At 55.0% G+C, this 21,359-nt stretch overlaps 10 protein-coding genes across 10 annotated transcripts; 7 read left to right on the top strand and 3 right to left on the bottom strand.

Annotated features, from left to right (window-relative positions):
- Window positions 1–73: 73 nt before the first annotated feature.
- KRP23_11631 (uncharacterized protein) lies at window positions 74–1,684 on the top strand (the record flags this gene model as incomplete). The annotated part of the gene is made up of 1 exon (XM_067882196.1): window positions 74–1,684. One exon carries the CDS (start codon window positions 74–76, stop codon window positions 1,682–1,684), a length of 1,611 nt encoding a protein of 536 aa, XP_067740468.1.
- A 12-nt stretch (window positions 1,685–1,696) lies between these two features.
- On the bottom strand, window positions 1,697–2,336 carry KRP23_11630 (uncharacterized protein; the record flags this gene model as incomplete). The annotated part of the gene is made up of 3 exons (XM_067882195.1): window positions 1,697–1,828; window positions 1,912–2,153; window positions 2,231–2,336. 3 exons carry the CDS (start codon window positions 2,334–2,336, stop codon window positions 1,697–1,699), a joined length of 480 nt encoding a protein of 159 aa, XP_067740467.1.
- A 104-nt stretch (window positions 2,337–2,440) lies between these two features.
- On the top strand, window positions 2,441–3,778 carry KRP23_11629 (uncharacterized protein; the record flags this gene model as incomplete). Its single annotated transcript, XM_067882194.1, has 1 exon — window positions 2,441–3,778. One exon carries the CDS (start codon window positions 2,441–2,443, stop codon window positions 3,776–3,778), a length of 1,338 nt encoding a protein of 445 aa, XP_067740466.1.
- A 129-nt stretch (window positions 3,779–3,907) lies between these two features.
- Window positions 3,908–6,873, top strand: KRP23_11628 (5'-nucleotidase domain-containing protein 1; the record flags this gene model as incomplete). Its single annotated transcript, XM_067882193.1, has 9 exons — window positions 3,908–4,084; window positions 4,145–4,348; window positions 4,412–4,756; window positions 4,819–5,514; window positions 5,599–6,006; window positions 6,068–6,250; window positions 6,320–6,442; window positions 6,508–6,711; window positions 6,778–6,873. The coding sequence occupies 9 exons, from the start codon at window positions 3,908–3,910 to the stop codon at window positions 6,871–6,873; spliced, it is 2,436 nt and encodes an 811-aa protein (XP_067740465.1).
- Window positions 6,874–6,893: 20 nt separating this feature from the next.
- On the bottom strand, window positions 6,894–7,179 carry KRP23_11627 (uncharacterized protein; the record flags this gene model as incomplete). The annotated part of the gene is made up of 2 exons (XM_067882192.1): window positions 6,894–7,060; window positions 7,122–7,179. 2 exons carry the CDS (start codon window positions 7,177–7,179, stop codon window positions 6,894–6,896), a joined length of 225 nt encoding a protein of 74 aa, XP_067740464.1.
- A 170-nt stretch (window positions 7,180–7,349) lies between these two features.
- Window positions 7,350–10,365, top strand: KRP23_11626 (Sec1 family domain-containing protein MIP3; the record flags this gene model as incomplete). Its single annotated transcript, XM_067882191.1, has 7 exons — window positions 7,350–8,395; window positions 8,468–8,591; window positions 8,662–9,399; window positions 9,471–9,743; window positions 9,810–9,947; window positions 10,013–10,189; window positions 10,255–10,365. 7 exons carry the CDS (start codon window positions 7,350–7,352, stop codon window positions 10,363–10,365), a joined length of 2,607 nt encoding a protein of 868 aa, XP_067740463.1.
- A 57-nt stretch (window positions 10,366–10,422) lies between these two features.
- On the bottom strand, window positions 10,423–13,755 carry KRP23_11625 (Calcium-activated potassium channel subunit alpha-1; the record flags this gene model as incomplete). Its single annotated transcript, XM_067882190.1, has 1 exon — window positions 10,423–13,755. One exon carries the CDS (start codon window positions 13,753–13,755, stop codon window positions 10,423–10,425), a length of 3,333 nt encoding a protein of 1,110 aa, XP_067740462.1.
- A 202-nt stretch (window positions 13,756–13,957) lies between these two features.
- Window positions 13,958–15,862, top strand: KRP23_11624 (Lysine--tRNA ligase, cytoplasmic; the record flags this gene model as incomplete). The annotated part of the gene is made up of 5 exons (XM_067882189.1): window positions 13,958–14,189; window positions 14,255–14,574; window positions 14,639–15,233; window positions 15,302–15,744; window positions 15,809–15,862. 5 exons carry the CDS (start codon window positions 13,958–13,960, stop codon window positions 15,860–15,862), a joined length of 1,644 nt encoding a protein of 547 aa, XP_067740461.1.
- Window positions 15,863–16,802: 940 nt separating this feature from the next.
- Window positions 16,803–18,296, top strand: KRP23_11623 (Serine/threonine-protein kinase DCLK3; the record flags this gene model as incomplete). Its single annotated transcript, XM_067882187.1, has 1 exon — window positions 16,803–18,296. One exon carries the CDS (start codon window positions 16,803–16,805, stop codon window positions 18,294–18,296), a length of 1,494 nt encoding a protein of 497 aa, XP_067740460.1.
- A 187-nt stretch (window positions 18,297–18,483) lies between these two features.
- Window positions 18,484–20,850, top strand: KRP23_11622 (Ubiquitin thioesterase zranb1-B; the record flags this gene model as incomplete). Its single annotated transcript, XM_067882186.1, has 6 exons — window positions 18,484–19,774; window positions 19,861–19,948; window positions 20,012–20,120; window positions 20,212–20,351; window positions 20,427–20,596; window positions 20,666–20,850. The coding sequence occupies 6 exons, from the start codon at window positions 18,484–18,486 to the stop codon at window positions 20,848–20,850; spliced, it is 1,983 nt and encodes a 660-aa protein (XP_067740459.1).
- Between the last annotated feature and the right edge of the window lie 509 nt (window positions 20,851–21,359).

Raw genomic sequence — 21,359 nt, 5'->3', positions numbered from 1 at the left:
GAATTGCTGAAACCACCACCACGAGATGAAGCGTAGAGCTCTACGTGTACATCATTAAAGTGACCTGGCCCCGATGAGGTCAAAAGGAAGTGTCAGCACGTACCTTTCATCGCTGTCGTCTCGGAAGAAGTCCAACGTGTACGGCGTGGACGACGGTCACGATGTCGAAGGCGGAGCAGGAGATGGCGAGAGCGCCCTCTTCACTGCAAAGAGGCTGCTGATCTGCCTGTGGATGGGTGTAGGATTGCTGCCGCTGGTACTTCAGGCTAGAAGCTTCATCAAGTTCATGACGCCGCACAAAATTACCCAGGATTTGGTGGTCCCGACCGGCACAGCAGCCGAGACGATAAATCGCGAGGAGCTCTGCCCGGTGGAAGGTCTGATGGTTGCTGGGGCGTGGTGGAACGTTGACATTGTCAACTACTATGCTGCCCCGGACGGCCGAGTCTGTCACTTCGTCGTGCCTCAATACAACATCCATGGAGCATATTTCCTTGGAGGTGACCTCATAGCTCCGTCCTCCACGACGCCAGCGAGCTGCTCGGGAGAGAGCTACCCGTTTCACCACTACTTTTACCACGGCAGTATCGGCTACTACGCTTTCTACGAGGAAGCATCAGGAACTTACTGCTCAAAGGATCAGACAGCGTACGTCGAGGTGAATGGGCTTGGAACGTACGATAGCAACGGCGCAACGCTCGCCGGGGACACTGGTGATACCTTCTACAGACGATCGTATTGGTACGGGCTGTTTGGAGCAGCCTGGATTGCATACCGCTCGATTTTGATGCGACGGAGCTACATCTCGTGCAAACGCTACGGTAGAAGGTGCGACATCATGCAGGAGAAGCTTCGGTTCAAGGCCGCGTTGGTGTACGTCCAAGAGAGTCTGCGGTTGTCTGCGCACGGGGCGAGGAACTATCATCGCGCGGTGATCCTGTACTTGCTGGTCGAAGGATTAATGAGCGACCTGTTCATGCTAATCGCCCAAGACGGATTCCTGGCGAAGGTGCAGTACATTTCGTTGGGCTACAACTTGTCTGGCGTGCTCTCGATGTTGTTCGAGATGATCGAAAGTATGCACTGGCTGGGGGAGACGCCTCGTTGTCTGATCAAGCGGCTGCTCTTCAACTACGAGACGGCGTTGGTAGGCGAATTCGCCTGCGCGGCGGCGATGCAGTACTACCTCACGTCATTAAACCGGTCGAGTCTGAAGCGCTCCAAGGCAGCAGCTGAAGCAGTTTCATACTATGTGTGGAGCCTGGTAGGCCACGGCGTGATCGTGCTCGGCATTGTCGCTGTCATCACTGGGATCCGAGCAATAGGAGCTATCCTCAGTGTGCGATGGAAATTCGGCTCCTTGAAACTGTTCATCTCTCCTTGTTGCGTCGACACAACGCTAGGAATCCGGTCCAAAATGATCATGCTGAGCGGCTACGAGTGGGAGAGCGGGCAGCTTCACTACGAGGTCAGCACATTGAAAGCCTTTGGGGCCATGCGCATGGAGGAGCTTGACGGCGGCGTCTTCCTCGTCCTGCACAAGCTGCACTGGCTGTCCGTTCCACGCCAAGATCTGATCATCATCGGAGAAGTCCATGGGTACCGCGTACACCCCTGCATCGAGCGCCCATGCACGGGCATTGTAAGTATGATCGGGGGATCCTTAGGCGGCGCAGTAGTCTAACGTATCTCGAGTCTATTTCTCCTTCTTCACCTCATCCGCCACCTCTTTCAGAATCTCCCTCTTGGCTTCTCCCAGTCCTTGAAAATCCAACGGTATGGTCTCAGCCGCTGGAGTCTTCTGTCGTCTGTCCCGGAGCTCCGTCATCTATTTCCAAAAATATCAAATAAAAAACCAAATAAGAAAGAGTGCATCTTTTTAAAATCCACAAGAATAAGAAAAGTTCGCACATCGGAGACTCCGAGAGCAGAAGCCAATCCGCCCACCAAGAGGCAGCAGCCAGTCACGGACACGAGCGTCACGCCCAGCAACGCCTTGCGGGCCGCGGTGCTGGGCGGCAGCTGCTTATCCAGTGCCAGCCGGCGCTCGAAGAACGTGGACGACTTGGGCTCGAACTTTTTTTTGCTCTTGGGCGCGTTCTTCTCTTCTTCAGCCAGTGCCTTCTGCTGCTTGGTCATGCCATAGTAGAAACCTGCAGAATATCACAATAAGGAGAATTATGTGAATAAAATGGGAAATTCGATATGATGGTAGTTAACACCCACGCACCTCCACCTAGGAACACGGCGGCGACGACGGACACCACAGCGCCCACGACGTTCACGGCGCGGTGCTGCTCCGGAGCTGCCACCTCCTCCTCACGAACACCGCTCATCGTTGTTCACAATATCAAGTTAGTCGAGTCCACAGAGACGATTTCAACCAATCACGTGACTTTATCAAAACATTCCCTCAATTGCTACAGCGTATTACCGCAGTATGCGGCGCCAGGTGCTCGGTGGTGCACGTCGCTTTCTGAGCTCCAGACGCAAGCCCGAGCGCTTCTCATCGCTGGCATCTGCTCTGAGGGTCTTCTACGCGCAGAACGAGCACTTTCTCGTGCCTTACACGTTCCAAGTGCCCTCGGACGAGGCTCCAAAGTCCGTCGACTTTCAATGGCCAGAAGAGACGCGCGGATTGAATCTGGGCCGCGAGATCCGTAAATTCGTCGACATTTCGCGCGCCAACGACTCGCCGGAGATGCTGGCAGTGCGACGACAATTGGACGCCGTCGGGTTTCCCGAAATCCGCGACTGGAAGCGCTTCCAGTGGGAACAAGTCTCGCTTTCGGCTTTGAAAAGGTTCAAGGAACTGCAGGGGGATCTGCTCGTGCCACGCAAATTTGTGGTGCCCGAGGGAGATCGGCAGTGGCCGAGGGCCACGTGGGGTCTGAAATTGGGCTCTCATGTGAATTTTCTACGTCAAAAAAGGCACAAGTTAATGCAGGACCAAGTTCGGGACCTCGACGACATTGGCTTCGTGTGGGTCGTGGCGGGCTACCATTGGGGCGAGCTGTTCATGCCGGCACTGAGAAGATATCGAGAGCTTTACGGCCACTGTGAAGTTCCTCAGAGTTTCGTGGTTGGAGAAGATGGTGGAGATGAGAGAAATGAACCGGACAAGTGGCTCGAGAGGCTAAAGGCGTATCGCCTGGGAGCGATGGTGAACCGCATTCGAGCGGTCTCGGCATTCACGGAGTATGTGGATCGCGATAGGAAGGAGCTGGACGAGTTGGGGTTCCACCTTTACAGCAACGACCACAAGTGGCAAGAAACCATTTTGCCAGCGTTCGAGATGTATCACCGAGTGTACGGGAACTGCAACATCGATACAGTCTTCATCGTGCCGGAAAAGGAACCGTGGCCGCAATCGACGTGGGGTATGCGGCTTGGCTTCATTGCGCAGAACATTCGCAACAGAGGCGACTTCTTCCGACAAATTGCTCAGGATTTTGACAAACTGGAGGACATTGGGTTCGTGTGGGACGTGTCTGAGGCCAAGTGGGAATGCGTCGTCATACCCGCCTTGACCACTTATGTCCACGTCCATGGCAATGCTAAAGTGCCAGCAGACTTTGCGGTCCCATCGGCTGATCCGTGGCCAGAGGCGTCACATGGACTGAAACTAGGACAGTTGGCAAACAATTCTGTGCGTCGGAAGTGGTTCGCCGCCTGTATCGAGACTGATCGTGTGAAACTGGAAGCGCTCGGGTTCTTCTGGTCAGAAATGCCTGGCGATGAAGATGATCGCTACGACTTGAGTATAACGAGTGAATAGTTGCAATAGCGGATGCGGAGGTTGTGCTGGGTTTTAATGCTTAAGAGCTATGATATTCATTTGCTCAAATTTAGCTTGTGCCCTTCAGTCGCGCGTATCCACAGCTCCAGGGAGGCGCCAACTCGGACTATGCTGTCGAAGCGCAGAAGCTTGAGCGATGACCTCATCATCTGGCGCGGGATGAGCGCGCACAATATCTCCATATCGGTTCGACAAGGACTGTCCTTTGCCGCACGTCGACGTAAGATCTGGCTGGAAATTGTGGACGTTGAGGTGCACAAGAAATCCAAATCCATTGTTGGCCAGGTAAGCTCTCAGGACAAACAACTGTGTCATTGAAAGATCGAGCTGACTTGTCATTTGCAGAACTTCGAATTCTCCACCCGACGCATGACAATGAATTCCCAGACTAGCGGCACCGCTACTGCCAAAGGACCCGACGGTGAAGTGATACTCGGCGAGGATGACGTTTCATACGTCTTGCCATCGCTTGAGAGTCGAGAGCCCGAAATCATAGAGGCGGTGATTGCCGGGCTTCCGATTCAAGTCAATAAGTACAACGAATCCATCGTACGTCGCTGGGTTTTGAACGTGCATCTCTCGTTTCTAACAGAGCACTGGTATACTGCACAGATCAAACAACTGACCGAGATAATTGCTTCAGAACTTCGCGCGAACGCAGAGGCTGGCAAGGTGTTGTCATTCATCCTATATCGCGATCAAGTTCCATCCAACCGCCGTCCTTGCATCCCCACCGGATCCGAAGCCTATGCTATCTACACCGATGTATTGGAATCGACCATCCAATTGCGTGACCCCAGTATTTACAAGCACATGCTTTCGATCGGTGTCGACCGATACGTCGTCTGGATGCTTTTTCAGGTTTTCATCTCCGATACGCTGCCGTTCGTGCTGCGAGTCCGCTTCTTGGACCTCGTGCTCGTCAGAGGCTGCGTCGTCCTTGTGTCAGCCACTCTGGTTAGTAACCTCTAAGAAGTAACATGTTAGTACTGATAGCTGACCTTGTCGTGCTCGTCCAGGCATATCTAGCATGGAGACGAGAAGCGTTCATGCAGACCAAATCAAGCGCCGACTTCGTCGCTTGTATTAAGCAACCGCACGGGGACTGGCTCACGAACGACAAGCTTGAAGCCTTCTGGGTGAAATGTGTAAGCATGCACACACAGTCTTTCTTGGACATGTTCGTCGAGACTACCTCGCGGATGCGATTAAAGGCCGTCACGGTTGCCCGTCAAAGGGACCTTTTCGAGCCACTGCAGACCCAACAGCAACGCGATATTTTTCACCATTCGCGCTACTCGTGGATCGGCTTTGATGTTGATCATACTCTCGTGGAGTATCGACTGCCGTATCTGCTACAAACAAGCTTCGGCCAAGCCACCAAGGAGCTGCAAAAGAATTTCCCTGGTCTTCGCACTGCTCCACCTGCCCCGTGGCTACCTTCCATCGCCCAGCGAGGGGTTGTTGTAGATTCAGCTCGAGGCAACTTCCTCCACTTAGGAGAGGACGGCTCCATTCAGCGCGCATATCACGGCTCTCACGAGATCTCGTACTTCAGCATCAGCGTGCTTTATGGCAACACCGTTCTCGACGACGACAAGTCTGTTGCTGGCTTGCTTGGCGGGTCAACGAAGCTGATACATCTCTATACGGCAGCCGACATCATTTACGCGCCACTGTATGCTTGGATCGTTGACGCGTTTGACTCGGGGGTGGTAAGGCTTACAAGCTGAGCAACTTGCCTTACGAACTTGGTGGTCGAGTCCTCATGCTGGTTGTGTGTTGTCTTCGTTTCATAGATCGCGACGGAAGAGCTAGGGGCATCTCTCTACCTTGTCCCTGACATCCAAGATGAACGACCAGGCAACCCCAACGACCCCTTCTTGGCTAACACGGTTGTGTACGTATCGCTGAGCGGGTTTGCACTCAAGGCTGCGCGATCCTTTTACGCCGGTGCGTTCTGGAAGACGATCACCACGTCTCCCGGTCTTCTTATCCAGCCGAACGCAGATATCGTAACGTTGCTGGAGATACTCAAAACGAATCTGGGCAAGCAGCTCTTCATCCTCACGAACGGTTCGTGGACGCATTGCAACACGGTCATGCAGTTCGCAGTTGGCCGCAACTGGATGAACTACTTTGACCTTGTGGTCACGGAGGCCAACAAAGAAGTTTTCTTCGACGAGTTCAACGATACCCCCTTCTCGGTAAGTTTGCTCTCGACTGCGTCTGGTGGTCAGTAGCTAACAGCTCCTTGCTGCGTATTAGGAGCTCACGGTGGAGACTGGAGCAAACGGCGACTCCGTTGGCAGCCGCGCTCAGAAAAAGGTGGTGCGGATGCTGCATCACCGCAGGATATATGCTCACGGCAACGTGAAGACGCTAATGACGTTCTTCAGTGAAAACTCACGGAAACCAACGTCCACACACGTCATCGCCGAGAAGGACCTGGTGCGTTCTACAGCGTCGTCAGCATGGCATTCACTCACTCTAACTCGTCGATGCCATGCCGTCCTTTAGAGAATCTGCTACTTCGGCGACCATTTAATGCAGGACGTCCTGCTCCCGGCACGCTTCACAACGATGTGGGACCTCGTAGCGATCGTCAAGGAGATCCAGAACCTCGGCCAGCCTGCTGAAGTCGTACGTTCTGCCCGTCTTGCTTTCGTTACCAGCCAGCTCAACGCTAACGTCGCTCGTATCAACAGGAAGAGTCGTCGCCGTCGTGGTTCGCTCGCTGGGTCTACCGCGGGGCTGAGACAGCGACCCCAGACGTGTACTCGTCCTTCTTCTTCCTGGGACCCAGCGGCTCGGCTTCGTACTTCGGCAAGAAAATCTGCTCCGCCGCCACGCTCTGCCTCCCGTCCGTCGGCAAGCTCACGCAGTTCGACAGCGTGCTTAAAGTCGGCACGGTACGTCTCCACCTCCTGTCCAGAGCCCCAAAACACGTTTTTTCACGACTTTTTCTGCTTTTTTAGATCTTGCAAGGCGGCCGCTATGTGCCCAACAGCGAACTGGGCGCGTTGCCCAAGCGGGTGATCGCCAAAGTCCGCTCCATCGACCCCAAGGCGTGACATTAGCTCCTAAAACTTGTCTACTCCCCGCGCCGCGCCTTGTCCACGTTCTTCCACATAGAAGACGAAGGTTTCTCGGGCGTGGGCGCCTCCTCCCCCTTCTCCACGGCCTCGCGGCGTCTGGACGTGCGTTCGCGACCCTGCTGCGCCATGGTGCTGTATCGAGGCAAGTAGATGCCCAACGTGCCTAAATGCAGCAATTTTAGGCCAATTTGAGGCGGATCAACCGTACAATTCACAGAACGCACCTGCCACACCCACCAGCGTGGCGCCGAAACCCAAAATGACGCGCTGCTCCTTCCTCATGGCTCACTAGTTCGTCCTGTAGCGCCAGAATTGCTCTCCACCTCACGCTCGATTGAAAATAGTCGTCACAAAAATACGCCGAGTCAATTTATGTGGTACACATATGTATATTGGGTAGCGCAAATACTAGATTTTGTGCTCGATAAGTAAATCTGGTTCCAGGGCTCAAGATGGTGGTGAACGTGGCGGAGGAGGTGCTGGGCGGCGTGTTGCAGGCCGCGGAGCAGCTGCAGGGCGCCGTGGTGGCCGCCGAGACTGGGTGCGTCGAGAGTCTGCGCTGGTCCGGGGCCATTCCGCTGCTGCTGCGCGACTTGAACGTGCAAAATTTGATCTCAGCTGAGGATTTAGTGTCCTGCGCGACGCCCGAGGCGCTGCGGAGGCTGCTGGCGTCACACACTGGAGACGAGAGTGTTGGTCACGTGGTGCTGCTGCTCTCGGGTTTCTTGTGGGACTACGAGGCGCAGCTCGAGCAGCTGCTGGCGCTGGGCGTCGTGCAGCGCCTCACCGTCTGCAGCAGCCTGTCGGAGCGAGCGCACGAGTGTTACGACTTCAGCCAATTGGGGGGCGATGCTGCAGCAGTTGCTACAGGTGCCAGAGCGGTCAAAGCCATGAAGTTTGAGGAGTTTGCAGCGGAATTGAACAAGAACGCGACTTTTCCGACGCTAAACGGACCAGAATTGAGTGAGCAACAGGAAGAGTGGGGCTGGGAAGACGCAGAGAAGGAAGCAATTGAGCAGGTGCAGAACGGAGTGCAGGTCGTCCATTTGCCGCTGAATGTGGTGCCGCTGCTGTCCACGAGGACGTTCAGTCCCGAACCGTCGGTGTTTGTGCTGTCCCATCCCACGTGCGCGGCGGCGTTCCCGTTGCTGCTGCATCAGGTGGAGGAGGTGAATATGACGTCGCCTGCGTCTCCTACGGGGCGTGCAGCGGCGGGGTTCAATGCAGTGGATGGAGTGAAGAAGTACACGCATGTCAAGGACGTGCTGCCTGAGCATATCCCGAGCGCTTTCAGGAGGTCCATGAGGCTACTGGCGTACACACTCGCGGAAATGATGGTCGGCGCTCGGCTGGATGTCAAAGAACGCATTTTCGCACTGGGTGCGACCTCGCTGAAGATTGGGCACACGCTGTTGCGGATCTTGAACGAGCTGCAAGACGATGCAGGCCCTCAACCACTCCAGGGTCAACAGGCTGCCTCTGTGGTTATCATTGACCGGTACGTACGGTTCGGCTTGGCTACTTGGTTGCAAATTTACTTGACTAATGCGTGTGTTCTTGTGCATGGCAGGACGTGTGATCTAGTCTCGCCGTGCTCTTTTGGAAGCTCTCTTCTCGATCGTATTCTTGCACTCTTGCCACAGACGCCCACAGCTGCCGCTACAGGGCAGAATACAGCCGAAGATAGTGCTACGGTAAGTGAACTACGTGCAGATCGCTATGACTAAAGGTTTTGCACTAATAGTGTGATGTGCGTGGTCGTAGAAGCGAGCAAAACTGAACGTGACGGACATCTTTCCGCTTCACGGATGTGATCCGACGCCGTTGACGCTATCGACACCGCTTGCTGCAACTCTTGACGCGTCCGACTATCGCCCCTCGGAATTTGTTTCTCAGATCCAATGGAAAGGTGGTGCCAGTTTGTGTCATCCGGCAATTCCCAGCGGCTCGAATGTGTTTCGGTCTCTAGCCTTCCGACCTGCAAAACTCGCCTTGCGCGATCTAGACAAGCGCCTTCAAGCTGTGGAGCAGGCTTTGCTTCATGAAGGTAAAATTCAGAAAACGCCTGCTACGCGTAGACCTGGAGAGAAGACACGTGGTCGTGATGTCGTTTTGCGCCGAATCAGCAAGATTTTGGAGGCCGGTGAGCCTACTAATCTCGAGTATAGCTCGTTGGTTGAGCTCGGAGTGATCGTCTTGGAAACTCTGGAGCGGATGGACCAGTTGCAACTTCGATGGGATACATGCCGTGAGCGTGCAATGCGCCAACTTAAACTTCGGAAGCAAGGCGGCGGCGAGTGGATTATCCCCGAACTGGCTGATGCCGTTCAGCGGCAGCTGTCTGCAGCGCAATCTGGCGCTGCAATATCGAACGAGGAAATGCTTTCTCTTCACGAGCTGCTAACGCTACTAGTCCAAGCGTTTTCACTCTCCTCTGGATCACCGCTGGAAGAGTTTACTATTCAAATGGTCCAAAAAGCTCTGGCTGACAGTGCTCTTCAGGTAAAATGATGTGCTGTACGAATTGAGTGGCCAAAGATTTCTAACAGTGTGTGTGCTACCGCAATGTATAGGCCACAAAATCAAACCCACTTTCAGTGAAGGAGGCGCTTCCAGAGTTGTTCGGCCAGCTTCTTCCTTACGTCGGTGCCAATGGGGCGCATACTGAGAAGGCTGCGGCGGGACAGTCTGTTGCTGAAGGTGACGATTGGGATTGGAATGACGGTGGCAACTCCCCAACGACGGCGAAGGGGGCCGACTCCAACAGCAACAATGGCGACTTTCAAATGCCGGAGGCGAAATCCATCATTGACACTTATGTCGAGAGCCTGATGACTCCTCTGAAGGTAAACAAGAACACAGCAGTGTGTTTGCAGTGGTAGTATTTACTGATATTATACTCTATGATGTAGGATTGTGCGCTGCAGTTTGCAAAGATCAGCGACGAAGAAGCCACCTCAACGACAGAAGATTCGTCGCGCTCGCTCGTTGCTGAGCTTTGCAACTCTATTATAAACCCGTCGGGAGCGCCGATCCCGCAGCTTGAGCATGTACGCTGCGTGCGACTTGGGCTATGCTGGATTAGTGTTCTGAACTAACAATGGATCGTGTGTAGGTCGTAGATGCGTCGGAGCAGTTGACACGCGCAGGCATTGATCTTCTCAAGAGTGGCTTCAGCAAGTTTGGCTTTGGTGGCAGTGGTGGTGGCCAACGCGGTACTAACGGTAGTCGGCTGCTGGGCGAGTCTAACATTCTTGTCGTGTTTGTGGTGGGCGGAATCACCTTCGAAGAGGTACAACGTCGGCATCTTAACCACGTTTCTAGCCAGCACTGACTTGTTTTGGGTTGCCATTATAGATTCAAGAGGTGCACGATGCGTTGAGTGAGAACACCAAGTGCCAGCTTATCCTGGGTGGAACCACCATCACGAACAACGAGGTCATTTTGAAGAAGCTGTTCAGGTTTTAGCAGCGCAATGTTTGGCTGGGTGAGTCATGAAGGTTCGTGTCGAAAGTAGAGCCATCGCTAGTTGAAGTTCCCTCGATGGAGCACGGGTCCCTTCGTGTTAATTGACAACGGTGGAAAATGCTCATCGGCTGCCGACGGCGTAGTGGTGTCTTCTTTCTCGTTGAATTGAACGTGGTCGTGGCTTGACGCAGTCGGAAACGGGGCAGCTTTCTCTTGATGTCGCGATCGGTTTGTATTGATATTCCTCAGTGCATCTGGATGTGCAAGGACGAATACCAGATCATCTTCGACTAGAATTGTGTCGCTATCAGGCCCCGTTGCGACGTAAGGCAATTGAAACGGAGTGTCTGTGCCGCGGTACAGCCCAATTGACACGATCTCCTTGGTGGAAAGGTGGAGAAAGAGTTCGCCAAACGTTCTCTGGACGAATCGCGTCGGCACTGGAATTTGCACTAGAGAGCTTGCGGTACACGAAGAAAAGACTGTGTCGCCTCCGGAAAGAGCAGCAGGGCGGCCATTCTCGGAAAAGAGGAGCTCGTAGATCAAGCGGATCAGCCCAGGCGTGAAGAAGCTCTGACACAGCATGTTGTCGAATATGTCGTCGGCAAACCCGTATCCTGCCGCAAAAAATGGCAGCAGCGCTGATCTGCGCACGTCAAAATAGTGCCGTCGAGTGGATTCAAGTTCGCGTCGGATGAGTGTGCGCTTGGTGTTGATCCGCTTGCTCAACTTGACTTGCTGGTCGAGGGTGATGATGTTGTCAGCTCCACGCAGATAGATGTTCTTGACGACATTCGCCTTCCCAAGCCTGCGTTTGAGATCGCTTATGTCGTCAGATACACGCGGCTCAGGAAGCTTTTGAGGAAAGTCTGTCGGTGTCACCGCTGCTGAGGAAGTCAGGGCAGTGTTGATCAGGGAGTCAAGTACTTGGCGGTGCTGGAACGAAGTCAGTGTTCGCTTTTTCAGCGTGGAGTCGAGGATCTGCATTGTTCGAGGCATATTCAACTCGACCATCGGCATCAAGCCAGACGTCGTGTCCATGCCATACTCTGCCTGGATTGATAGCACAGCCAGGTAATGAAAAATCGTCGCAGAATCAACAGCCTCGCCGTCAATCTCCTGGATGTTGGCTTTATCAGCGAGTACAACGCAGCGGCTGGCTTCGAGGATATTTGCACGCAGTAGCTCGCGCTTCGAGTCACCCGTGGCCAGCATGACAAAAATGTCGTCAAACTCGCGTAGCTTGCGGCAAGTCGCAGCCACAGTCTTGGCTGAAGACCAGGACAGGAAAATGATCGGACGGTAGTCCCTACTGCCGGGCACGTGACGTTCTAGGCGCAGCATCTGCGCAAACGCCATCGTAGAGGTTAACTCGAGATCTGACACAACGATAATGTGGTTGCGGATGCTCTCGCCAGTTGTCGGGTCTTTCGATTCTTCGATGACCATTTCTTCAGCCACCCTGGCTTCAGCTGATTCTGCAAACGATTGATACGCTGCCAATCGTGGAGAAATTGGCTTTGGTGGGGGTGCCACAGACCGCTTTGGCATTGAGCTGGGCCCTGCTCCTCGTGGTGGTAGGACATTCCCTTTCGCCAGCCAGGATTTCAACTCGTTGGCGATGGACGATGTAAGTGTGATCTTCTTGCTTTCGCTCATCACGTACACTAGCTGACCTGAACGCATAGTGACAGAGCTGCCCGGGTTGCTCAGCATCTGCGCTGGATGGTCCACTTGGTGTGTCCACGAGCACCGTCGAAGTTGAGGCATCGTCTTGGCGGATGCATTCGTTTTTGACGGCTTTAAGGATGGTACAACGGGCTGTTCGTAGACTGCAAGCATTATGACCTCGCCGTACGAGATGTTGTAGAGGAGTTCGCAAGCCTGGCTGAAGGTGAGTCCATGAAACACCGACGGCAACGTGGTAGCATATACCTCGAGCGCCATCCCCTCGGCGTACTCCTGTTCCCAACTGGTAAGGCTCTCGGGGTTTACAAGAGTTGATGAACGGAACAGATTGCTTATGAGAGTGACAAGCCCCGGACACAGGCAGCTTTTGGCAAGCAGACTGATCTTGATTTGGTCCAGGCACAGCATTTGGTCAGCGTCGACGCCATTGATGTAGCCCAGGAAGACAGGACTCACGATCTGCGTGTACACCGGGAGATCCGGATTGTAGTTGCGGATGGCCAGTAAGCGCATGACGGTCTCGGCATCTGTCTGCTTGGTGTTCGCTGCAGCTTTGGAGGCAAGCACGAAGCACGCCCGTGCAGCGTCGGCGCCAACTCGACACATATCCTCTTCACTCATCACGGAGCCCTTGATGTAAGTGACGCGGTTCTGCAGCACTGGGTGGTCCAGCAGATTAATGATCTGCTCGGTAGGCTCCTTAGGCCCCACTATCACACAAGGCAGCTCAACCACGGACGGGTCTATCTCGTGGTGGGTACCGGGAGGACCAGCAAAAGAGGACATGGAGCCCATGGCGCGGTCTGGGTGGTAAAACTCGCGGAAGAAATTCAGCAGACAGCGAGGCTCCATGACATGACCCACAACGAGGATATGTGGCTTGCCCACTGACGGGTGATACGTTGTGCGAAAGTGCGATTGCAATGCCATGAGATGCGTGAGGCGTGAGATCTCGGTAGGGATCACGGTGAAGGACACAACGATGACACCCAGCGCTACTGCTCGGCCTGCGGACGTCACAGGGACAATGTCGCCGTAACCCACGGTGGCGATGGTGACTACAATGAAGTAGAGAGCCCCGCCAAACGTGAGATCTGGCTGTGCGTCTTCGTTTGACTCCACCGCGTGAAAGATGCCAGCCGCGACGAAGATGAGGCACGCAGTGAGCAGGATGATCGTGTAGACTTGCTTCTGCACAGCGGAGACGGTCTGTGATCCGGCCACGCGAACAACTCGAATGAGGCGAAGCATCCGCATCACTCGCACGAAGCGAATGAACGGCAGAGACTTGCTGTGCCCATTGCCAACCTGGTCCACTAGCGTTGGGAAAATCGTGAGCGCATCCATGAGTCCGTTGACGCTGATCATGAACTGCCACCGGTTCTCGCAGCAGTAAAGATTGAGGAAGTAGTCGGCGGCGAAAACGAGCATTGCCACCATGTCGAACGCGGGGACCTGCGAGTTTGGGTTATAGGTCTGGATCACGTACGTGGCGGATACGAAGAGCGCGAACATCGTCTGGAAGATCTCCCATATCGTCCCAAACTTGGAGAACTTGAGCTTCATACGCACGCGCGTCCGCAGCGGATAATGGCTCGGGATCCCACGGAACAGCCTACACCACGACAGGAACCCTGTTGCAGGGTAGCCTCGCTCCCGCAAACTCCGCCGAGACATCTCGGACGTCAAAGGAGCCGGCATCGGCCGCCTGGACGGACTGCACCGTGCACAAACAAGTGGTGAAGAGGTTTCACGCCAGCGGAAATAGCTTGGCTACAAGTTGAAGTTGCCGTTTATCGTATCATGCCAGCTTTGTGCCATCCAACATATATTGCCACTATCGAAACACATAGCACTGCTTCCTGGCATACCGGTATCCAATACGAAACACTAATCAATCGCGATGATGCTGCGCAATGTGTGGCTGCGCCATGGCGTCTCGGCACGGAGGCTGCTGTCAACGACGGCGCCGCCCACGCCAATGCTGGAGGCCATGGAGCGCTTCCAGGACGTGCCCAAGTTCCAGCAGTACCCACATTTCTTCCCCGTGACCATGTCGCTATTGGAATACCAACAGAAGTTCGAGGCGCTGGAACCCAAAGCTCGATGCACCGACGAGGCCGTGGCATTGGCAGGTTCGTGGCGATATTTGCTTTAATTGCAATGGAAAATATAGAACGAATCTTAATTTGTGTTGTAGGACGCGTGGTGGCGATCCGTCATGCCAGCAAGAACCTCGTGTTCCTGGATCTGCAGAGCGACGGCCGCACGGTGCAAGTTTTGTCCGAGGTGAAGCACTTTGACGGCAGAGGAGACGAAGCTGCCACGGGGGATAACGATGCTGCTAAGAAGGAGTTCAGGACGCTGCATGAAAGTCTTCGTCGTGGTGATATCATTGGCGTCAAGGGCTTCCCAGGAAAATCGGGCAAGGGAGAGCTGAGCATCATCCCGAGGCAGTTGGAAGTGCTGGCGCCGTGCATCCAGCCCTTCCCGAACAGCAAGTACGGCATTAAGGAACCGGTGAGTGCGATGGCATGGGAAGCTTGGTGGGTAGGAGGTCGAGATTGACTGGTGGTGCTGACAGGAAATCCGCTTCCGGAAGAAGTACTTGGACCTGCTGACGAACCCAGGAGTACGCCCGATTTTCGAGGCACGTGCGAAGGTGGTGCGTGGAATTCGCAGGTATCTTGAAGACCGCCATTTCATGGAGGTGGAGACGCCGATGCTGTCCTCGGCAGCGGGCGGTGCAGCAGCGCAGCCGTTTGTGACCAACTCGCGGGCTCTCGGAAAAGATCTGTACCTCCGCATTGCGCCTGAGCTCTTCCTGAAGCAGTTGGTTATTGGGGGCTTCGACCGCGTGTTTGAGATCGGCAAGGTCTTCCGCAACGAAGGTATCGACGCCACGCACAACCCGGAGTTCACGATATGCGAGTTCTACCAAGCCTACGCGGACTACAACACGCTCATGGACACGGCAGAAGAGTTGATTTCGGGTCTCGCCAAGGACGTGACCGGCTCGTACAAGGTGCAGTACCCGATGGAAGAGGCGGACAGTGAGACTGCTGAAGAAGAGCCCACCATGGTGGAGATCGACTTTACGCCTCCCTTCAAGCGGCTCCCGATCTTCGAGACTCTGGAGGAGTGTCTGGGCGAAAAGCTCCCGGACGTCAATTCACCAGGTATGACGAGGATGTGAGAACATGTGTGTGCAGCTTGTCGTACTCACTGTTGTGACCTTTTTGCGCAGAGTCGATCCCGGCACTATTGGAGCTGTGCGAGCGCCACAACGTGGAGTGCGCCAAGCCGCACACGTGTACACGTCTGGTGGACAAGCTCATCGGCCACTTTGTCGAGCCCAAGTGCGTGCACCCGACGTTCCTGTACAACCACCCGACGAGCATGAGTCCGTTGGCGAAGGCGCACCGCACACAGGAGGGCGTGACGGAGCGCTTCGAGCTGTTCGTGGCGGGCAAAGAGCTGTGCAACGCGTACACGGAGCTGAACGACCCGTTCGACCAGCGCCAGCGGTTCACGGCGCAGCAGCAGGACCAGCAGCGCGGCGACAGCGAGGCACACAGCAAGGACGAGGACTTTTGCACGGCGCTCGAGTACGGCCTGCCGCCCACGGGCGGGTTCGGCATCGGCGTGGACCGCCTCGTCATGCTGCTGGCGAGCAAACCCCACATCCGAGTACGTCTTGAGTTGGCAGTGCTCCCGTGTTTATTGAACCAGCTGACGCTTTCCTTTTGTGCAGGAGGTGATCCTGTTCCCGGCCATGAAGCCCAAGGAAGAGGCGTCCGAGCCGTGAGGAGTCGAAAGTGCCTCCGCTCGTTGAACTTGCGCGTCGTCAAGCAGCTGAAGAGACAGCTGAAGAGATTCCAAGCAGAAGAAGTCGGCGGAGATTCATTAGCGTTGGAGATCTTCATTAGAGGAAGCAATAGACCCCATGTATGATCCTTGCGCTGCCGCCCGCCGAAAAGCGCCGCGGCTAGAGACGCGGACTGCATGTGACAGCCCGCATGAATGGCGCTGGTCAATGGCCAGTGCTCCATGACGCGTGCCGATTGTGGCCAATCAGAGGACACAATCGGCCAGAATGGTCCGTGTGCACGCTCGCTTGCAGGCGAGCTGCAGCGCGTACGCTCGCAACACGCAGTCTAATCAAGTGCGGGCCAGCTTGGGCATCCAATCGAGCGGGAACATACCGTCCCGGTGCACGAGGCGGTTGAGGAGCGACTCGCCGGCAGCCTGGCGTGCCTGCTGCCTGCAGCTTCCTGCTTACGAGGCCTTTTTGTCTTTTTGCCGATAGTTTCGGTGCAAAGGTTGGAAGCGGCAGACGCCACGTCGAGGCTCCAAGCGGTCTGGTTCGGCCGCTGCGAAATTAAAACGCTCGGGAACCGACTGTGATTTGCACGGCAACGTTTGAATCTCTCGGAGCCATCAATGCAAATACCGTTGGCGGCGATGCCAATTGATGGAGCCCGAGTTCGTATAAAGCTCAACTAGAAGCAAGAGTAAGATGCGTCGGATAAGACGCTCAACTGCGCTGTACTTGGGCGCTTCGACGCGAGGTCTAGCCAAGCGAGGCCTACATACCATCGTGTTGCCCTTGGCGTCCCAGCTTGAGCGTTTTCATCCTGCGGTATACTCGACGAGCATAGCCGGAGCGGTTGCCGCACTCGCATCGAAGGTTCCACTTGCCTTTTAGCCGCGTCGAGCTCACAGCGCTTTTCTTTCCACCTGCTGCCATGCCCGTCGTGAGCGTGGGCTTCATCGGCTCCGGACGCTTGGCCGAGCGCGTCGCGCGCGATCTGGTCAAGAACGTGGCGCCGCAGCGCAAGTTCAGCTACAAGAAGCAGCGCCTCGTGTCCACGCTGCTGGCCTCGGACCCGCGCGAGGAGCGGCGCCGCGTATTCACCCGCCTGGGCTTCACCACGTCCGACACCAACCGAGACGTGCTGGCCGACTGCGACCTCGTGTTCCTGGGCACCGACGCCCGCCAGGCGCTGGCCACGCAGCCCACCAACGCGCACACGCTGTACGTGAGCCTCATGGGCGACCTGCCAGCCCAGCAGGTCGAGGAGCTGCTGTGCCCCGGCGCCAAAGTCATCCGCATGATGCCGCAGAGCGACCTGGAGAGACAGGGCCTGCCCAAGGGCGTGCTGCCGGCCAGGAGCTGGGCCACCGTCCGCGGATCGCACGTGAGCGACCAGGACCTGGAGAAGGTCATGCGCATCGCTGGGATCGACAAGTGCGTCGAAGTGGACGAGAACTTGACGTCCTGGTCCTTCCCACATGAAGAAGGACAGAGCCTCATTCACCGGTTCGTGGCCACCATGAGCGACCACGCGGTCGCAGCCTCCAGGGCCATGCACGAGCTCGAGGACCCGCACGAAATTAAACTCGAACAGGGGACCGCCGAGGTCGTGGCCGACTTTAAGAACACGTACGAGCTTGGACCGAAACTCGGCTCGGGCAAGTTCTCGACGGTGTTCAAGGCCTCCCACCGAGAGACGGGGGAAACCTTCGCTGTCAAGACCATCAAGGGCGACGCGGTACCCCAGGAAGAGTGCGACGTCCTGATCGCCGAGGTGGGCGCGCTCAACCGTCTGAAACACCCGAACATCATCTCGCACCACGGCTTCTTTACCGAGGATGGCCAGTACCTGCTCGTGCTGGACTACTGCGAGCGAGGCAGCATCCGCAACCTGATTGACGAGCAGAAGGTCGTCCTGGAACAACTAGCCAAGCAGCTCCTGAAGCAGACGCTGTCTGCGTTGCAGTACTGCCACTCCGTGGGTCAGGTGCACCGCGACGTCAAGGCGGAGAACGTCCTGCTCTCACAGAACGAGGACGGCTCGTTGGTCGCCAAGCTAGCGGACTTTGGCCTGTCGGAGGAGCTGCAGCTGGCGAACCGCCGTCACGAAACCTTGTGCGGCACCCCGCAGTATCTGAGCCCCGAGCTGGTGACTGGCCGTCTGCACGGCACGCCGTCCGACATCTGGAGCACGGGCATCCTCGCCTACATGATGCTCAGCGGCTTGGTGCCGTTCGACGAGGCGAGAAACGACACGGAGCTGTTCAAACTCATCAGTCTTGGTGCGGTGTGGTACGATCAGCCGCAATGGGACGCCGTGTCCCCCGCTGCCAAAAGCTTTGTGCAGAGTATGCTGGACATCTCTCCAGAGTCACGCCCCACTGCAGCGGAGCTACTGCAGCACGAATGGCTTCAAGACGCATGAGAGATGACTACATCCTATGCTGAAGCATAATTATTAAGTTTTCTAGTGAGTAGTATTCCAGTGAGTAGGTAAGTGAAGTTTCGCAGAGAAGTGTTTTTCATCCAATCCAGTCACAGAATGTTTTTAACCATTTCATCCAATCCTGTTTATCCATTTTACGCGGGCCAAAATTGCATCAGGTTTGAAAATGGCGCGGACTCGGCAGCAGGAGCCCGGCGCGGACTGGAGTTGTCCGCTCTGCACGCTGCTCAACGCGGCCGCAGACGACCACTGCGCCGCCTGTGACAATGCTCGGCCTCCTCTGCATCAGCTGCGAAACCCTCAGCCTCCAGAACCTCCAGCAACCGCCACAACAGCCTCCAGCGTGCAGCACGTCTATCGCCCCGCAGTAGGTGTGTTCTTCAGCTCTTCAGTGAAGCCGCAGGGTTCTTCAGGTTCTGCTGCAACATGGATACAAGAGCCAAGGCTCACAGTGAACAGACGACGCGGAAATCGCCGACAAGAAGCGACCCTAGAGCTAGAAAACAAGCAAGAGAGCGCGAGGACTGAGACAGGCGATGCAAAACAGGTTACGGCTTCTATTGGGACCCTGAGAGCCGTAACGGCGGCACTAAAAACTGCAGATGCAGTGGAGGGAAGTGCTGATGCTGTGGATCACTGGGTAGAGACTGGGAAGCAGGAGAAACTGGATGAGGTGGAAGAGGAGGAAGAGGAGGAGGATACGGCGATGGACGTGGAGGAGCCGTGTTTCAATTTGCTGGGGATGGGAGCCTCGGTGTTTGATGCCCCTGTCACGGACGATACAACAGAGGATCAGTGTACCACAGATGAGACCAAGAGTCGAGAGGAGGGTGAGGAAGTTGATGCAGATGACGGCGATGTGGTGGTGGTTTCGTCGCCTGCACGATATCCTGGCTTCATGCCGGCGAGCAAAGTACGGATTGATGAGCCGGCAATTGAGAAGAAGCTGGCGTGTGCGGGATTGGATTTGAGTGACACGGATGATGAAGAGGAAAAGCCCAAGCATTTGAGACGACAGAAGGAGGATTCGTGGGAGGATAAGTGGGTGTGTCAGCTATGCACCAATCTGAACGACCAGACTGCGTTGGAGTGTTCAAGTTGCATGTGCAAGCGCTATAAGGATACGACGCGGTCATCAGAGAGGGATACAAGCTCGAAGTGGGCGTGTCATATCTGCACAAACCTCAATCCTCCGGAGCTTACGGAATGCGAAGCTTGCATGACCAACAGAAGGAGCGACACTCGACCATCAAATAGCTCCTCAGATGAAAGGTGGAGATGCTCGTTGTGCACCAAGTTTAACGCTCCAGGAACTACTCAGTGCGAAAGTTGCGAGAGCACGCAAATGGATAAACCGAGAAAAGCTCCAGAAAAGAGTCGAGAATGCCCAGTCTGCACGAACTTCAATGCTCCTGGAAGCACACGATGTGACCTTTGCGATTCGTCGCTGCAATCAGGTACTTTCCCAGTTGTGTTAGGCAATCATGCGTACTTCACGAAGCTCATCCTGACACTTTCCTGCTTTCGCTTTGGCTTTTGATAGAGGAAGTTCTAGCCAACCACTTCGTAGATTTATATTCCAGTCCAGTTCTATCACCAGCTCGCACGTCCAGCTACAACTTCGACGAGAGGTATTCTACCCTGATTCGAACTGCGTTGAGCTGCTGCAAACTGATTGTTGTGATTGTGCTCAGTGAACTCGAGAATCCATACGCAGATCTGTCGCAATACGACGACTACGCACCGTTCAATGAGGCTGCAGACGCTGAGACGGACTTCGTGGATGAAATCTCCGACAACGAGGTGAGTCTTGCCACCATCAAGACAGAGAACCACGCATTTTATCGTGTATAACTTTGTATCTGCACGGTGTGAATATTCTGTTTTTTTGTAGGTTGCGATGCCCTTGCACAATCCACGTCCTGTGAATGTGCGAGCCGATTTGAAGGAGTTTAAGCACTTTGTGTGCATGGAGGATTTACAGGGTGACTACGGCTGCCGCATTAACTACAACAAGATGTTTGCAGGGCAAAGGCACGCTACAAGTTACCCTTCGTTACCCCTTGCTTCGAACATCAGCTAACCGCGGGTGCTGATTGTTATCCACAGGTCGCATAAATCCTATGCCGACCGTCTTGCAGCAAGACAAACACAATCACGTAAGCGCAAGCGAGACGCTGTTCGTAAGAAATCTTCGGAACCTGCCACATCTGCATCTCGCGGTGGTAAGGCCGCCCGCGGCAGCAAGAAGCGCAAGACAGCAGCTGCACCACGACGAGGTAAGATGATTTTCGCTTTGGTGCTAGGTTATCTACTTACCTCTAACTACTGTGATGGATAATTTACAGCATCTGCAGGTACCAAGACAACAAAAGCTAAACGATCAAGAAAAAAGACAGCCCCCGTGCGTCGCGCAAGCTCAGCCACATTCGCTTCGGGCATTAATCATTACGATGATACTGCAGGTGCTGACCTAGGCGAAGACATCTCCACCATGGCTTGGGAGGGCGTCGGGTCGGCCGGCTATCACTAACTCAATATCTATCCCGTTATTTAACCATCAACACCCCCGGTTTCAAGCTTACCAAGCTACCCAAAGACTTGCTGCTAACGTTATGCAGCTCTTGCCGATGGATGGTGCCCAGAGCGCTTGCTAGATAGCTATTCGTATTGGTGGAAGCAAACAGGCAAGACTCGACAAGACCAACATCCACCAGCCCCGACATACGAACGATGCAAATAATGTCCGGCTTTTGCTTTCGAAGTCCATGGAATCGAAAGATAATACTTTATCCCAGCTGACGTTCATCAGTGATGAGTCACCACAGGTGTATACCGATCCACTGTGACGGAAGCTCGCTGCTGCTGTAAGGCAGCATGGTTCCGATAAGCGAAAACACGTAGCCATGGAGGAGAATGGCACACGGTTGAGGCTGCGTTGACTGTTGGTTTTCTATCTAGCACCTGGGCACGTTTTGTCACTCCGACAACAGGTCTCTCACTTCCAAACCTCTCGCGTCCGACAGTCTGGCACGTGGGATC

This window comes from Phytophthora ramorum, assembly GCF_020800215.1.
Source record: "Phytophthora ramorum isolate Pr-102 chromosome Unknown Phyram_PR-102_s0012, whole genome shotgun sequence".
Classification (NCBI taxonomy): domain Eukaryota; phylum Oomycota; class Peronosporomycetes; order Peronosporales; family Peronosporaceae; genus Phytophthora; species Phytophthora ramorum.
Note: the sequence above shows the minus strand (reverse complement) of the source record. Positions and strands in the feature narration are given on the sequence as shown.